At 33.3% G+C, this 19,300-nt stretch overlaps 1 protein-coding gene across 4 annotated transcripts in view; it reads right to left on the reverse strand.

Moving 5' to 3' along the window:
- Nucleotides 1-15,517: 15,517 nt before the first annotated feature.
- Nucleotides 15,518-19,300, reverse strand: part of LOC108488951 (uncharacterized aarF domain-containing protein kinase At1g71810, chloroplastic) — a 32,698-nt gene continuing 28,915 nt past the window's right edge. For 2 of the 4 annotated variants that reach the window (XM_017793207.2, XM_017793206.2), the window contains 3 exons: nucleotides 17,586-17,765; nucleotides 16,425-16,547; nucleotides 15,518-15,986 (listed from right to left, as the gene is read on the reverse strand). In XM_017793207.2, the coding sequence (XP_017648696.1) occupies nucleotides 15,882-15,986; nucleotides 16,425-16,547; nucleotides 17,586-17,765 (408 nt within the window). In that variant the 3' untranslated portion in view covers nucleotides 15,518-15,881. The remainder of the gene's footprint in view (nucleotides 15,987-16,424; nucleotides 16,548-17,585; nucleotides 17,766-19,300) is intronic. The other 2 variants (XM_017793208.2, XM_017793209.2) reach the window with 2 other exon arrangements.

The raw sequence follows: 19,300 nt of genomic DNA on the forward strand, positions 1-19,300 counted from the left end.
AAAAAAAATTAAAAATTAATTAGGAAATGAATTCCAAGTTAGTGAATTATGTGTTAAGAGAGGGATTTAGGTTATATATATATATATATATATGTATATATGTGATTATATTGAATTTAAGAGGCTATGTTAGCTAATTGAAGATTTCGGCCCTAATATTATAGTGAATATTATTTTGAACAAAGGTTTTAAATTATATAATAAAATTGGTGAGAATGTTTTGAGAGAGGTATATACAATTAAGTTGAGTTGAGAAATGATTTCTCAAATGTCTAAATGATATTCGGCTTAGGCTTGTAAACATGTCTAGTCAGTGGAGAATGTTTCTAAAACGGGGAAGGTTATAAGCCGAGTTTAATGTTAAAAGAAATATTTGAACCGATACATATTGCCGAATGTATTCGATTGTGACTTACCAAGTATACAAATTTGATAATGATATAATAGTAGACTTAATTGGACTTTAGCATTTTGAGTGATGCATTTGACTTGTGTGTCGACCTTGGATGATATGTATTATTATATGAAATTAAGTGATGTTTATGAAACTCGAAATTTCAACGTGATTAGCTAGTAATATGTTCGGTTGTAATGAGTGGAGCATATGCATGATGTTAAAATAGTAGTTAATAAGGTCAATTGTACTTTAATTGTACGATATACATGCATTAAATTGAATTGCTCAATTGATAAATAATTAAATAAATTTATTTGTTTAAATTAAGCTCAAGAGCTAAGAGGATCGAAATCAGATAAGGGAAAGGAGAAAGCAATCGAGTAGCCTATCCGTAACTGTTCAAATATACTCAAGGTAAGTCTTTGAGTAATGAAACTTAGCTTATGATTTGATAAAATCATGGTATATAAGCATAATAAATAAATTGTGACCTATTGGTTCTACTTGAATTACGTAGTGGGATAAATAATTTGTGTATATGACTTGTAGCCGAATGGTTATAGAAATCATGTTGGATAGCGAAACGAAATCGTGTTCTTTGTATGTGGCTATTGAGCCGAAAGTGGACTGGTTGATAAGCACGTTGTGCTTGTGTTCAAGTAATGCAAATAAAATGCTAATGTGTTATGATATATATATATATATGTGCATGATAATGGAGAATTATATCCGGGCTAAGTCTCGAAGGCATTCGTGCTAGTGTTATATCTGGGCTAAGTCCCGAAGGCATTCGTGCTGGTGTTATATCCGGGCTAAGCCCCGAAGGCATTCGTGCTGGTGTTCTCTCCGGGCTAAAGTCCCGTAGGCTTTGTGCTGGTATTATATTCGGGCTTAAAGTCCCGCATGCTTTGTGGTGATGATTGGATTTGGGTTTTAAACCTAGCAGACTTAATGTCGATGATTGGAGTAAGATTATGATTTCGAATGTTCGTAGTAAACTACCATTGAAAATGTCAAATACATTAAGTTGATCAGGTATGTATTATATACTTTTATATGTTAGATTGATCGGAATTGAATCATGATTGAGAAATGAGAAGTATATGTGAAAATCTCATATGTGTATGTGTGTATTCGGTTATGGTGAAAGGTTATATGAGATTGATTTGGTGATATACATGTTAAATAATATGAATGCAAGAATGGGTAATAAATCGCTTGGGGACAATGACGATGATAACGTGATTTCGGAAAATCACCATAAACTGTGGGAGTTGAGTTAGAAGCTGACTAAATTATGTCATGAAATATTAATGAGTCTAGTTTCTTATAAAAGAAACCGTGTGAGCAAAAGAATTGCCAATAATGAGATATTTGAAGTGGCATGGAATAGAGTCAAAATGACTTCGAGGTCCCCTGTTCTGTTTTCAGAAAATCATCATAAATGGTTGGTTATAAGATAAAATTTATATCATTAGACTCCTTAATGAGTCTAGTTTCAAATGAAATAAACAATAACATATTTTGAATCCTGTATAATGAGAAAATTGATTCGTAGTGAAGAGTGGTCAGAATAGTCAAACAGTGAAACATGGGAAACTTCAATAAAAATCTGGTATTGATTGGTCAAACCAAAAATTCTGAAAATTTTATGGATGGAATATATATGAGTCTAATTTCAGGGAAAATTAAAGGAAATTTATTTGGAGTTTATTATCTCCGGTTATAAATAATTTAGTAAATGTTGCTCAGGAAGACAGCTTGTAGTAAATTTGTGATTTTGTTGCAAACATGGTTAAAACTTGTTAATGAGATGCTTTTCGAGTTCTTATGATCTTATTTGTGATTTCAATATTTGGTTTTAATTGAGTTCAGATTCAAGTGAGGTGAATTTTCTAAATATGCATTATGTTCATGGATACTTGGCCAAAATGGCAATTATCTAGGAATGATTTCTTGAAATTTTGAAATAATCGATCTATAAGTAAATTAATTGTTTGCATTGCTTAAAACTTACTAAGCATTGAAGCTTACTCCGTGTTCTCTTTTCCATTTCTTATAGGTTTATTCTTTAGCTCGAGTTGGAAGGGCCAGAGATATCACCACACTATCAAGTCATTATGTGAGTTGAGAATATTGTATATCATCATGGTTTAAGGCATGTATAGGATAGACTATAGGTAGAATGATATTTAGACTTTGTATACATTATAGCCATGCGAAGATGGCTTGCTCATTTTGTTTAGAGAAGCCTCATAATTGAACTAATGTGGTGAAATGTTTTAGTTATAATTTGACAGTAGTTAATTTGTTATTAGATATTCGGTTATGTTTTGATAGTGAGTATCTTTGACCTTATAGAAGTTTTGTTCAGTCAAGTAATACCTCATAACCTTATTCCGGCAACGGATACGGGTTAGGAGTGTTACAGCCTCGCCTCAGACGGTCTAGCACCTCTGCCCGGTGCTCTCTATCCTAGGCCTATGCCATTACCACCCTTGGCCTGGCCTCGGCCCCTAGATGGTTGCTGAACTACTCTCGGCGGTTGTACAGTACCAGAACCTAGAGCTTGCACCTAATCAGTTCTCAACGACCAATCCCAAACATGATACTTAGTCGACCCACATCTCAAGCACACCCCAGTAGTCCTGCAACACTCACCCAGATAGCGTCTACCATAGTGCCCACACAGCACCACTCCAGTAGGTACAACAGGAGGCCTAACTCTTATTGTCCCATCAGATCTAGCCTTTTTTCTTAGGCCTCATCCTAGAACTCGAGGACTCCGAATCCCTTTTGTTCTTAACCCTCTCACGATCTCTATTTTAGTGCTCCATCTGCTTAACATCCTCAGTAATCTTGGCCTTCTCGACCAAAATAGCAAACTCACGCTCCCTCTGCGGAGCTATCAACACCCTCAGGTTATCCCTTAGACCGTCCTCAAAACAGACACATCTTAAAAATTCAGTCGCCACCATGCCTCACACATAACGGCTCAGTCTCAAAAATTCAGCCTCATACTCGGCCACTAAACGGTCTCCCTAGGTGAGATTAAGAAACTCATGTCTCCTGGCATCAATGTAACTGGCCCGTACATACTTATCCTGGAACGTAGTCTTAAAATAATCCCAAGTCAATCGGTTGGGCTGAGTGCCCTCTTTAACCGTGAGCCACCACTGGTATGCCTTATCACGCAACAAAAACAGCCCCCTTAAGCTTCTGTTCAGTAGTAAAATGTAGGTCATCCATAATTCTCTTTGTGGCCTCCATCCAGTATTCATCCACGTTAGGGGCGACTCCAGCGACACCCCTGAATAACTCAGCCTCATTGGACTGGAGTTGTTCCATAACTGACCATCGAACCCCAAAACCAGTATTGGGCCCAGCGACCCTCTCCAAGATCCTGAGCATAGCCTGGGACAATGTGTCGTCCCCAGCCATGTGTTCACGAGACCCAATCTCAGTAGTAGGCGACACTGGCGTCTCACTCGTGTCCAAATTCGATATATTATCCATAAAAGAGGACTTAGTTCGAGCACCTCTACGGCCTCTACCTCGGCCTCTAGTACCACGTCCACGGATACCTCATATGCTCATTGTCTAATCAAATTTATCTGCATTACAAATTTTATGGATCAGTTATAGTTTCAGTATTTATTCATTGATGTTTTATGCAATACAGTATCAGAAGTTCAGAGTTTGTTTCCGTAAGTCACAGTCTCACTACAATTTCAATATACACTAACTAGAGTGTTTTCAGTACAGTATACTAACTATAGTTGATTCAAACATACTAGTAGTATTTTCAGATAAACTTTTCAGAGTTTTTAGAATACTTAAAAGATCAGTGTCGGAGACTCTGCGAACCACACACTTACCAGAATATTTTGACAACATTGGCAAATATTTTCTTTAAAAACCAATTTTGGAACCCAAAATTCACAGCCGAGTTTTGAATCGGGCTTTGATACCACAAAATGTAACACCCCAAACCTGGCCTGGATGTTATGGCCGAATCTGGTGATGTCACATGATAGCGGGTTGAAAACTGAGTTGTTGTGGTAAAACCATTTTCATGTGTTGACTTTTATTATCTCCAAATTCATTTACCTAATTAATCGATTGTTTAAAAGCATAATTTCGATGTGGAAGCTTTAGCAATCATTTGTTTTAAGCAAAACTAGTTCATTTTATGGAAAGCCTTGATTGCTTGGAAAATTCATATTTTGTTAAGTTTGAAGTTAAAACCCGTAAAAACATTTAAATCTTTCCAAAGCTTAAGTAAATAGTCCATAAAGTCCAATTACATAAACATTTCCCCAAAAATAAATAAATCCATAAACGAGAGAAAAATAGTTTAAATACGTATGGCCACAGCTGAGTCCTCCGTTGCTCTGATCCGTTAAGTTTGGGGAATACCTATACATATTAAACAGAAAGAGTGAGTTTTCGGAAACACAAGGTGTAATCCCCACAAAAAACAAGAATAAACAAAGACCTCAGAATACAGTCAAATATAGCCTATTGCAGATTCAGTTTGGGCTTTAGCCCACTCAGATGCAGAAGCAGAGATGTACTAGGGCCTTAGCCCAATTAGATACAGTATGCAGAACAGAACAGATTAAACAAAGTCCTACCCACCAGCCTCTACTCACCAACTCTATCCAACCCTACGCACCATGTGGGGATAAAATTGACTCACCCATCCCTACACACCATGCTGTACCGAAATGCGGCACATAATCAGATAATTGCAACTGAGCTGCCAGATATCAGGCTTAAGAGCCTTTCAGAATACTTCCTTTAAAACATCAACCCAACCTCGATGCAATGCAACATACAAATATGACATACTAATATGCATTATATCAGATCATACCATCAATTCAGATACCACAGTTCATGCTCAGTACAGAAATCAGATAGTCAGAATACTCGATTAGGGGTCTAAGTAACACTTACCGACCCTAAGTAGATCCATATTCTAATTGGGCGACCCGTGCAACCTTACAAATCATTTCAGAAAAATGGGCTTATACGCCTATGTGGCCTACTCGTATGGGCCCACACGTCTGTTTGGCGCACACGGCCCAAATTGGCCTTGGGCTTGTGGATCACACGGCCTAGCCCAGAATTCCACACGCCGATGTGGTCCACCCGTGTGGACCCACAAGCCCGTGTGGCCCACACAGCCCTAAAGTTCAAGCTCGTGTGTCACACACGGCCCTACTCGGCCATCACACCGCCGTGTCATGTGCCTGTGTCCTTCGCGCACGGCCTGGCTCGTTGATCACATGCCTGTGTACTGCCACACGGCCTACCACATGCCTGTGTGGTGTCGACAAATTCATTTTTCGGCTTTCGCCAATTCTTATTTTCTGTGTAATTGAGTACACACCTGGTATTGATTTGAAGCTAAGACGACTACGAGCACTCCAGAATCTTCTTTTAACTAATATAACGCCAAATTTGTCACTTAAAGCTTTACTCAAACAAAAATGCACGATAAAAACCAAACACTAAACTCACAAACCGTTACCTTCAGTCACACAATCGAGGTTTCATACACTTCACACATCAATCAGAGATCTCCAGCCCTTTGATTTCTCTTAAACACCAATTGACCTGGTTAACAACAATTCATTAATCAAAAGCAATAAAACGCTAATTGCACTTACCAAACGCAAAGAAACGCTAATTGCACTTACCAAACGCAAAGAGAGAACAGAAATAATGGATTGCAAAACCTTAGCAGTAGGAAGGGAACGATTTCACGTAGGAAAAAGGAAGAACAAAATTAACAGCAAAGGGAGTTTGGGGAGAGGAAAAACGGCAGCAAAGCTTGAGAAAAAGGGTGAAAAACTAAAACTTGACACAAGAAATCCGTTCTGGCAAAAATTCTGATCACCTTCCCCCAAACTCTCCTCATAACTCTCACCACAAACCCACTACTCAGATTTTCAGTGAAACTCAAAATCTTGTAGAAATTTGTAGGAAAAAATAAAACCCTTGCCACTGTGGAGATTCGAACGCAAGACCTCCAACATTTTCACCCTTCACTTAACCACCAGACCTGCATGCCCATTTTGCTAGAATTTTACACACCATCAAATATAAGCCTACTGAACAAGAGTAAGGCTTTATTCATTAAAAAGCCAAAATTTTGCCAAATGCAAGGCTTGAACTTGGGACCTCACACACATACCTAGAACACTTAACCACTGAAGCAGATACACAATTGTGTCACACATTCATAAAAACAAAAATTTAAATTTTTGGGGCATTACAAGTTTAGGAACTCACCTCATGATCTCAAAGGCAATCTAAACTTCAGATCTATCCTTTCCTTGTGAAATCAACAGTTTGGGCAGCAGATCCATCATTCAACCAGCTGTTACAACCTTATTTGCTTTGTAGTGAAGAAAATCACTAGAAATATCTAGGATTCTGAACTCAGCTCAGAGAAATGTTTATATCTCTCTTTAGCCTTAAATCCTTTTTTTATTTTTTAGAGAAAAATGGGAAAAAAGATAACCTTTTTCTTAATGCAACCGGAGTGTCCTTTTAAACCCAAGTCTCTATAGGAACTTGGAAAATGTCACATCAAGATTGAGCGGCCTTATCAAAGTTTGTCACCGTTAAGGACTTACTCGATTACTCCTTTAGCATTTAACCCTCTTAGTTCACGTTCGGTTAATTTCGAACCGACTTTCCTTACAAGTTAGCTGGCATGTGACCATAATGACTATAAGGTGTTGTAACACCCCTAACCAGTGTCTCAGGTTGTGTGGCCCCAAAATGAACATTAAAACACAAGTTTACCATTTTAAGCTTGCTTGGGACCTAAGCAAACCATTTACCAACCAAAACACCAATTCAAAGTGACTTTAATAAAGCCTAAAACATGCCAAAACAACCTATTATGTGCCAAACTAATGTACCCTTATTGGTACCACAAGTATATACAATTTAATGTCAAAACATAGCATCAATTTAACCTATCAACTCAATCAATCTATTGCCTATTAAAACCATCTCAAACATATTATATCTTACCACATAATAACCTATTTTTCACATACTCTTTTAACCATTCCAACAATTATCATTTAGCCATGTTAACACATATTAATAAGGCACTAAAAGTACCAAAAAGGAGATCAACCAAAATAATTTATACAACTAAGTTCATAATTAACTATTTACAAATCCAAAACATTAGTAACCTTATTCAAACCTACAACATGCCCTATAATCTAAAATAAACATTCCAAAAACTATTGAATTTAGTTGGATAGTGTGACTTGAGTGCTGATCCGATTGTTTAACCTTCCTAGTATCTACAAGAATAAAGTTTAACACGAATAAGCTCAATAAAGCTTAGTAAGTTCGACGTATTAAGATGATAAATCATACCGAATTAAATACAAAAAATCAAACAGTAACAATTCAACCACAAAGGTTCCCTGTCATCAACAATCTTATCCAATTAATGACATACTATCAATTTAATTCTCAATTGTATAGTAAATCCATCAAAATCATTAAACAAATTACCTTATCGATATTTTCAACTCGAAGAACAACTTACAGATAGAAGTACGTTGTCAATCCATCCAAAACATATCAAAAACTCACACGAGCCAATCCCTCCAGCACACCAATGCTCAGAAGAGCTAATCCAACCAACACACTAGTGCTCATAAGAGCTAGTCCAACCAACACACCAAACAGAGAGTATAACACGAGAGTTCGAAACAAATGCTGAACCTCAGTTTACTCGGGTAACATGAATGTACGTCACTCCACAACCATCTACATTCCAATCCCCTTTAACACACCAAATCATGACAGTACTCTATCTTGCGTTCAAGCCAATCTGAACATCAATTTCAATTACATTACTCAAATAATCATTCAGTATCAACAAATATATTTACCTATTATGTCATGATATACAATTTAACAATTCATATAGATATTAAGTTTTTGAACCGTACGAACTTACCTGAACTGAATTGTATTAATTGTAGAAGTTCAGAGACTAATCCACGATTTTTTATTTTCCACGAGTATCTACTGGATCTCGATCTAAAATGTAAAAATCTTCATTTATTAGCATATATTTCATTTCCAAACTATTTTACAATTAATACCCTTTTATTTTCTCTAAAATTACATAATTGCCCCAAACTTTTACCATTTTTTCAATTTAGTCCTTTAACTCGAATTTCATCAAATTAACTAATTTTCTCAAGTCAATATTTTATCCAAATATACTAGGCCCTCAAACAACCTCTAATAAACATCAAATTCACTATCCAACCCTAATATTTTGACATTTTCACAATTTAATCCTAAAATCAAAATCTAACAAAAATCACTTTACAAATTCATCAAATAGCATAATCAAAGCTCTAAATATATGGTATTCATAAAAAAATTTAATATTCATAAATGAAAATTTCCAAAATTATTAACAGAATCAAAAATAGAGGTATGGGCTTAGCTGAACCTAGTTGCAACGATCTTAAAAATATAAAAATTACAAGAGACGACTTAGAAATCACTTACATGCATGAAGATAAAATAATAAAAATGTGAAGCTCTCCCCCAAATGCTGAATTTGGCCAAGATGAAGAAAATGAATAGGAATTGTTTTCTTTTTCAATTTGTTTTTAACTAATTTCAAGTTATTTACCATTTTGCCATTAATTACTTAATATTTTTATCTTTTTCCTTATTACTGTCGTCCCACCTCATTAATTAAGGCATAATTACCATATATATCCTTCTTCAAGTAATAAATAATCCATTTAATCACCTAAATGTATTAATTAACAATTTTTTCATCTTTTTCAATTTAGTCCTTTTCCCGTAATAGACTAACTAAATATTAATATTTCTGCACCAAATTTTAATACAACTTTAGTGACTCTATAAAATATTTTAAAAATAATATTTACGAGTCGACACGATAAAAATTTATGGTCTTGAAACCACTATCCTGTCACCACTTAAAATCGGGCTGTTACAGGTGTACTACGCCATTGACATGAACTCACATCCTAAAGGTCATTTTACACAACTATAAGTCTTATTTCACCACTCATAGTAATCGGACTTGAAACCTTACTTTATTCTCATATTGAAGTCCCTGTCTATTTATTTGCATGTCAGAGTTTGTTCTATACATCGAAAAGGGCTCTTGGGCAAACACTACTTTGCCAATAGTACTTTTTTATTCTATGCACCATATATATATTCTTACCAGTACTCCTTGATTCGTCATACTTGTCTTTCTTTAGAGTTAGCCTTAAGCTTTGTTCTTTTAGAGTATCTTATATGTTGTACATACCAGAGTTCACCATGGGTTCATTTCCTTTCATTCAGAATCTCCCAGTCTAGGGCATCATTGGTGCACTCAAAAGGTCCTTACACTTAATCGAGTCATAACGTTGAGCACTTGAAACTTACCCTTAAGCCTTACTTTTATGAACAATACTTAAATAGTTAAGACTTCACAGGGCGAGATGTTACAAACCCAATCACAAAATCCATAGTAATTTTTCCTCATTTCCATTTTTGATATTACTATTGGTTGTAATAACACTGATGGAACTTGATGCTTGGATTTTACTTGTTGGCAAGTTAGAAATTTGTAGACATAAGCAACTATATCACTTTTCATTCTTTTCCACTAGTAGAACGGCTTCAAATCATGATACATCCAGTTACTTCCCGGATGTACAGTAAAAGAACCACTGCAAGCTTCATAAAGAATGCCTTGCTTCAACTCTTCTTTGTTAGGTACAGATAATTTGACACAATTTCATCCTTTAATCACTATATCTCCATAATTATCTTATTCAACTAATTATTATTTTATCCTTCATCTATTCTATAATACCATGTATGAATCATAATTTTATTTTGGTAAAATTTCATCTCTAGTCCTTCCTCATTTTCCATGAATTCTTTTATAACTTTCAATTTTCCTACCTTGCCCGAACACTTTTATTCTTCTACAATTAAGTCAATATCCTAAACTAAGTTTTCTCATCTAAAGAGAATTTTCTAATTTCTTATCACCTCTAATTACTTTTTCTAAATTAACATTAAAAAATTCTAACCAGACATAGCACTGTCCCCAATTCCGAGGAATAATGTAGATGTTACAATTGTTAAACCCTTAGAACTTGTGCACACTAATGTATGTATCCCTCATGTATCGATTATGAAGAAACCTTTTCTCCAATTCTCATATTCATGTCGATCCGCATATTGTTGTCCATTTCGACAGCTCTCGATTATAAGATCTGACAAAAGTATTGGGGATGGAAATGTGGTATTTCTCGTTATATATGTCAACGACATTCCACTCATTAGAAATGATATAGGGACATTGTCATCGATTAAACTATGGTTAACTTAATAGTTCAGCATAAAGGACTTCGGAGAAGCTAATTTTGTTCTAGGTAATTGAATCTTAAGGAATCGAAAGAACAAAGTCATAACTTTATCACAAGCTTTATGCATAGACAAGATGTTGAAATGTTAATTCAAAAAAGGGAACTCAACCTTCTATATCGAGCTTTCATCTTTCTTTAGAGGATTGTCCTAAAATAATAAAAGAAAGAGAATGCATGATAAAAGTTCTTATAACACCCTATACCTGACCCAATCACCAAGTTTGGGTATCGAATGTTACAATTATCTTGGGTTACTTAATTTTGTTCTTCTAATTTATTTTATTATTCGCCAAACTTAATGCTAAGTTCATATACAAATATAAACCAATTAATTAACTAATAAAATATTTCTATAAATACATATCATATGAAATCTCTAATTATACGAATGATTAACTAGTAGAAAATGTTCTTTACAACATACCCATCTACACTCATCTACGAATGACCTAAAATGAATGTGATTTCTCACTATGGAAATGACACGATAATTAACTTTAATTTTTGAATTATTATTTAAGTAAATAATTGAAGTTAAAAATAGAATTAAATTAATTAGTCATTATGAATCCATTGGATATGAAAATCAAATATATTTTCTTATAGATTCTTTTACAATAAAGTTGTCATGACTTTAACGAAATTACAATTTGGTTGAGAATATTATTTATTTGAAAAATTACTTTAATTTAATAAATAATATTTATTTTGGAAAATAGAATAACATGTAATGAGTTGAATTAAATTATAAAGCATTGTGTTAAAAGCCAGGAAGCATATATAATTGGACTCAATACAAGAGAGGTCCAAAACCTCTTATAATTCATATGAGGGGTGACAACCCTGGTTTATTTAGCTAGGGTTTGTCACCCTTCTCTCCTAGTTGAACTAGGGGATTAGTTTTTCCATCAAATAAGTATTATTTGTATTATACTAATTCAAGCAAGATTCTTCTATCTCCTCTATAAGTAGATGACATTGATAGAGCTAAACATATACAAAAGTTGTACACAACTTTGGAATATTGTTACTTTGTAAAAAATATTGAGATTTTATTTTCTAAGTATAAATTTTATTTTTAGGGAATAACAATTCTACCAATTTCTATAAAAAGAGATTTACCTCTTATTGAAAGTAATAAAATTGTTTTTGGTTCTATATTTGATTTGTAATTGTTCGACCCACACTTAAAATGATTCATGGTACGAGAATAGCGAAGACCATTTAGTTGAAAGCTGAGAACGTCAATGATCTATCTTGCACAAAGCACATGTACTTTTTGGAAAAAAATGTTGTTATAAATATCACAAACCGACTCAATTTTCAAACTTTTAATTTTTTACTGTGACAAAAAATCGTTTATTAGATTAGATTTTTTCCACACTAATATTTCGTCTATCAAGTCCAATTAGACATATGTTTTGTCTTGAACATTGGAGTGGATGACCAAAACATAAAGACATAAATGTGACTGACTAAACTGACAGTACATTGAACATGACCTAAGTTGAATACATTCTTGTTTCGTTTATGGATTTATTCATTTGCGGGTTCATAGTGTGACATAACTTAATCCTAAGTAGATGATAGACTATGTGTGTGTAACTTGTATACTTTGATGTAAATAAAAGCCTAAGCTCAAATAGATAACTAACTGAAAGCTAGTAAGTTGGTATATGACTTCTGAAATATGCAGCATCATTCACGATATTGAAATCCATAATTCAAGTAAAGGATAAATGATATTCTCTCATTGGCATTACATGAAAAATGAAAAGTAGACCGCATGTCATTTGTCTTTGTGATAAATGACTTGATTACTATTTAATAGTAATTGAATTTTCAAGAAAAAAAATGTAACGGTTACCAAGAGATCAAATAGGATAATATTGAGAGAGCGAATTTATCTCACAAAGATTAAAGGTATCTTATAAAAGTAACATACTTATGGCAATGCCACTTGGAAGAGCACTTATTAAGTGGCTTTCATAATAGTATATAATTAGGAAGAGCTCTATCAGGATACTTTAGTGAAATGACTTAATGACTAAATAAGCTTATAATTAATAGGTGAAAAGTCAAAACCTAAATATAATTTATTTAAGCTCTAATTATATATATCCAATTAATCCCTCCGCTAGCTCATTAAAACTAGAAATGAATTGCATGTATAATCAAATGGATAGAAATGAATGAAAATAATAAAGTAAGAGAAAAAGGTTGCATTCACAAATAAGTATCATTTCTTGCTAGGTATAGAAATGACTTGAGAATTAATTTAAAATTTTTAAATTATTTTAATTAATTATAACTAAATAATTGAAGTTCAAAAATAGAATTAAATTAATTAGTCATTGTAAATCCTTTGAATAAGAAAATTAAATACATTTTCTCGGGTTGAAAAAATATTTAACTGAAAAATTAATTTAGTTAATTTAATTAATTAATTTTAAAATAGAATATAAATGTTCAATTAGATTAAAATATAAAGTGTTGGGTCAAAAATTTAAGAAGAGTGTACAATTGAATACAATATATGAGAGTCTAATTCTCGTAAAAAATGAGAAGGGTGACTACCCTAGTAATATTTACTAGGGTGTGCTACCCACCCTCTAGTTAGAATAGGAGTAATTTTTATTTAAATAACATTATTTTATCAAACTTGTTCAACCAGAATTCTTGTATTTCGCTCTATAAATAGATGGCACTGATTGGCCTAAAAACATAAGTTTCGTACATCATTATTTTATCAAAAAATAGTGAAACTTTAATAACTAATAATAAATTATATTCTAAGAGTTATTTTATTTATCAGTTTCTAGTGAGAAAATTTACTTTCTATTAAAAGTAGTTACATCGTTTCTTTTTCTGTGTTTGGTTTGTGTTCCTCAAGCCCACACTCAACACTGTTAGGGGTACGAGGATAGTAGAGAATGTCGTTTTGAAAATCAAAATCGACTCGAATCTGTCTCGCACAAAACATGTGTACTTTTCGTTAATTGTTTATTGCTATAAATACAAAAAAGTGATTTAATTTTGAAATTTTTTAAACTTTCACTATAGCTGTTAAAATTAAAATAAATCAATTTAATTTAATTAGTTCATTTGTTTCGTATAATCTAAAAATTGTTAAATTATCATAAATGATAGAATAAAAAGTTGAATAAATATGATGATAAAATGCTCATAATATTAATATTACCATGGAGACCTAAAAGGTGATATCTTGGCATGATTAAGATTTTATTGATTCAAGGTAATCTTCCAATTCCAGATATGAAAATGTAATATAATTATGTAAATTTACATCACCACTGAAAATGTAAAATTTCGTGAGGTTTGTTTATTGGAGTTTGATTCTTTCTCCTATTAGAAGTCTCGATTTTTTAAATTGGTAAGGATGTCAGTATTATAATATAAGATATAGAGATGACAATGAAGTGAAACAGGACGAGAATAGATATTTTTAAATTCATTACCGCTTCACAATTAGCAAGTTTTACTCCACATTTTTTAAATCAATAAAGATGTCAATTGAGATAAGTGTCGTGATGCAAGAGATAGAGATGACAATGAAGCGAAACAGGGCGAGAACAAATATTGCTAGATTCACTACTGCTCCACAATTAGCACGCTCTGCTCCACCACCTGTTCTGCTCTACTCTGAATGTATAATCTTGAAAACCTCTTTCATTTTCTTGAATGTTGAATGCATTCATTTTCGCCCTACCCTGCTCCACTTCAATTTAATTATTGCTACTTATTTTTAATATTTTTATTTTTTTTAAAGTTAATACATATTTAAACATAATTCTTCAAAAATATTTAAACATATAATATATGAATTTTTTTCTTATATTACGCTATTATATTTTATCTTTTTTAATAATTTATATATATAAGGATAAAATGATATTTTTATATAGTAAAGTGGGTCGGACAAATAATTACCATAACTGCTTCCTTCTCACTTTCTAAAAGAAAAAAATCATCTCATCCTGCATCCGCTTTTCAAACAAAAAATAAAAAATAAAAAATCCACTCTATCTAAAGTGAATTAGTTTGAAATTCATGAAGTGATTTGAGTTTTACCATCCCTAGTAAGAGAGAAGGGAAGAAAAAAAATTACAGTGAAGGCCGACATTAGTTTTTAAATACTCGATTAAACAAGGTTAGGCAAAGGGGAAACAAGGCAAAGGTGGTCACTAAGTTTGACAAGGTGTACGGCAATTAAGGCTAAAACAATGAACCCCAGGAAAGAACCCTAAAACTAATATCATGCTGAAAATTGAAAAGTGCTATGTTTAATTGGAAAAGAAAAGTGTTGGAAATTGAAAATAAGAATTCTACACTTTAATCTGAATATTACTGTTGAATATATACCCTTACCATCCAAAACATAAATTACTACATCAGATCACACTATACCTTAATAAATTAGGAAAAAAAAATCAACATAGGCTTAATTCTAAGGATACAATCCATCAGTCTTTTATCTAGGAATTTCCTAGAATAGCTAACTAGTTACACAGTTTTCCCACAAGTAGACCCAGACCACGGCAATGGATTTCAACTCTTAAAATTCTTATGAAATAACTTGCAAACAGAAAAAAAAAAAAAAAAAACAGTATGAACCAGAGAGGCAAAATTTTCAGGACTTCCAAAATAATCAAAGTTAAGACTAACCGTTGTTGAATTGCCAGTAATTTTACAAAAAATTTCCACTGTTTATTGGTTTCAGATCTCACATGAACATTCTCCTGCAATGCTCTGCTCATGCTCAGCTGGGACTTTGTAATAAGCTTTAACTTTCATATTTAGAGATGATTGGGAAAAGAAACTAAATTACAAGACACATACATGTCATTCCAACTGAAAGCTCTCGTCTTGAACAACTTTTTTGTTGACATCTTAATTTGCAAGTCAATGTTGCTTCAATCAAAACCCTCCCTTATGCGGTTGCTTGAAGTTTCCATCCAGTTGAGACAATCATGAAAAGCTGTAACTAAGAATCATAAAAAGATTCTCTGGATAGTCCGAGCAGAAGCACGGGAAATCAGCCTTCTAGCCAGATCAGCTGGTAAGCGAAGAAGCTGCTGTTGCAATTCAGGCGGCAGCTGCCACATGCATTTAGAGTAATAGCTAAATAGGGTGCAGATTTCCATACATACAAAAGATGCTCAAGCATATGAATGTAGTTTTACAGTTCAAGGCAGTGTGGATCTACTTAAAGAATTTTTATCATTATAATAAAGCTAATTCTATTAAAATTGTAAGCAGCAATCTGGACGAGGTATTGGAAGAATAAACTAAATCACTACAGCAGAAAATAGAAATAAATGATATCAAACAGCTTGTAAAAGTTAAAAGCAGGAGAGAAATGGCCAGGAACCAAAGCCAAGAAAAACCCCAGCTGCACAAAAATTTGGGCTGAAAGCATACAGCTCAATGGAACAGAGGCAAATGGTTTCAAGCAAACGTTGAGGTTATAAAAAAGAAAAAATGAATTAATTGGTGTAAGGATCCTATAAAACACGTCTCCTCTTAATGATTACCTCGGGAATAATAGAAAGCATGGCCAGTATTTCTGAAACTAATGCGGGTTGATAGGAAAGCAGTGATGATTCCTCCAGGTATGCGCTTTGATTATTGTTGGGGTTGCCAACTCCATTAACTTCCTAAAGCATAAGAATTTGAAGTTAGTCTATCCTCCAAGACGGTAAAAAATTTAAAGTACTAGCCTCAATAGATTATAGGCAGCATAAGAAATGCAATGACCATTTCACGTTTTATGAGATATCAAATGCGTTCTTCACAATGTTAGCTGATCAACATTCCAGGTAGTATGTAGGATCAGATTGCTTGATAATAGTACATCTATAAATTGTATGAACCTAATTAGAGTTATGAACAAAGCTCTAAAATTATTACAGAAGTACAGATCTACTTACATTCCTGACAGATCAAAGTTTCACTTCTAGATATTCAAATTCACAACCAATTATAACAGAATATTAATTATGAAAGTCATCTATTTTTAATAAGCTTAACTTAATATAACAAGCCTCGGTAGAACAATGACTGATGTGTCACACATTTGAGTAATCCTTTTTCTAGTCTATGAGGTGGTCCGAGTTAGGAGAAAATTCAGTTCTACAACTATGGCTATTGCAGAAAGTAGAACTGGGGTTTAAGATTCAATGAGCTTTGATTTAACACTGATCTCCTAGCAGTAGTTACATAGAGGTGAAAACTTTTGCCGTTGTGGAGGATTTACATGTCAACAGAAAGAGAGGAACGCCAACATTAAGAAAGTATTGAAACTATACAAGAATATTATACATCATTGCACTGAGCATAATTATAGGGTTTTGAATAGTGTAAAAAAGTGGAATATGATTTACCATCCAAGATTATATTTACTTATCTGAGTGCGGCATTTTTAATGTGGTCATCCTTGCAAACATATTCATTTGTTAGAAGTGTTTTAAATATAATCTGAGAGTTCCATCAAAATTCCATGTTCACGGTAATATTTAATTGTCTACCCCTATAGGTCCATCACCTTCTAACAATTTAGAAAGTCCACAAGGCCCCAACATCTTCGTTTAAACAAGTGGACTTGTATCAAAGATAAGTAAACTTGCCTTTTTCCCCTTCATTTGTCAACTGTTCAGTACATTCTAAAATGATATACCAAATACTTAAATTCTCACCTCAAAGGATTTTTTATTGCTTTCAAGACCTGCCAACAAAAACATGAGGCGGTGAAATGTTCTCAAGTTGATCATGTCTTCCTTGGACATAAAAGAGACTGAGGATCCAGTAAAGGGTATTCTTGTTGTAGCTGCAGAAGTCAATGAATCAAGTGTTGCTAATCCAAGTGCATCCAAACCCTGTACCAATTTTCAGAAAGCAATTTGATACCAAATACAAGCACTATTAGTTGATGTAGAAAATTCCAAATTCTTAGGCAAGATTCTTAGGGATTTTTAGTCCAGTAAATCTGGATTTGATACTAATATCTGATCCAGAATCATGTAGTTGAGATAGGTCCTTGATTTATGGAGATTTCTTGAGATTTATGTATATTCTTAAGGTTTGAATTTCCCCATGTAAATCTAGTTCTGAATAGAGTGAAAATGATTTCGTACATTATTTTTCTGTTCTTTGACCATTTTGTTCATGGTATCAAAGCCAATTTGTAAGAGATCCTAACAGTTAAAACAGCCATGGCTAGAGAGTGGGTTTCAACATCTTCGGATGTAAATACCAATGGTACTTTGGAAAATGTTTTGCATAGTTTAGAAGGAACTACTGAGACATCTCCTTTCGCTAAGGAACAATATCTACTGTGTAAATTGTTTCAACTTCCACTTGTTCCATAGCACAAAATGGTAATTATCTTCAAGCCATAGCATTAATGGTACGTTTGGTAGAAGTATTATTTTTTACGCATGTTTTAGTATATGAGTTAGTAATAAACTAATTCAATTGATAATATTTGGCCACTTTCATGACTTATTTTTCGCTGATTTTGAAGAGATCTTATTTTTTGCAAGAGCTTTTACTCATATTTCTAATTTCAAGTTTAAAATTGTACTAACTATTCTTTGCTTTATGTCTAACTATTGTAATACATATGAAATAAATAAGTTTTTTCCTCATATTATTACACTAGTAACGAAACGAGGCATCAATGTGTCTGTTAACTTTAGTCACTCAAATGGTCACATGACAGAATGTTCTAAATTATTTTCTTCTTATAGTCCATGTGCAGGAAATCTATGTGTCTATTAACTTTAGTCACCCAACTGCTGGAAAAGGACTTGTAGCCATCTCAAAATCTCTTGTACTTTATAACGTACTTCATGTTCCAAATCTCTCCTACAATTTGTTATCTATTAGTAAGCTAACTCATTATCTAGGTAGTTGTGCTAAATACTTTCCTAATCACTGTGAATTTCAGGAAATGGATTCGGGGAAGACGATTGGCAATGCTAGGGAAAGTGGACTCTATTTATTTTGAAGATGGAAGTTCTACATGTCGACAAGCTTAAGTAACCAGTTCATGGTGAGTTTTCAGTAATGATATGATTTATGGCATTATAGGTTAGGCCACCGTAACTTTCAAATTTTGAAGTACATGGGTTTATTTATCAACCAGTTTATGGTCCATTTGCAATTTTCATATCTATTGATGATTAGACAAGTTTCTATTGTGCTTATTTATTAAAAGAAAAATTAGGGAAAAAGTATATAACATGGTTCGGACTCAAATTCAAGAAAAAATGAAAAATTTTCAAAGCGACAATGGGAGAGAGTACTTTAACCTACTTCGGGAGCCTGCTAGTTGGAAAAAGGAATCATTTATTAAAGCTCTTATACTGATACACCACAAAATAGTAGAGTGGCAAAGAGGAAAATAAGC

Source organism: Gossypium arboreum, chromosome 6 (assembly GCF_025698485.1).
Source record: "Gossypium arboreum isolate Shixiya-1 chromosome 6, ASM2569848v2, whole genome shotgun sequence".
NCBI classification, from domain to species: domain Eukaryota; kingdom Viridiplantae; phylum Streptophyta; class Magnoliopsida; order Malvales; family Malvaceae; genus Gossypium; species Gossypium arboreum.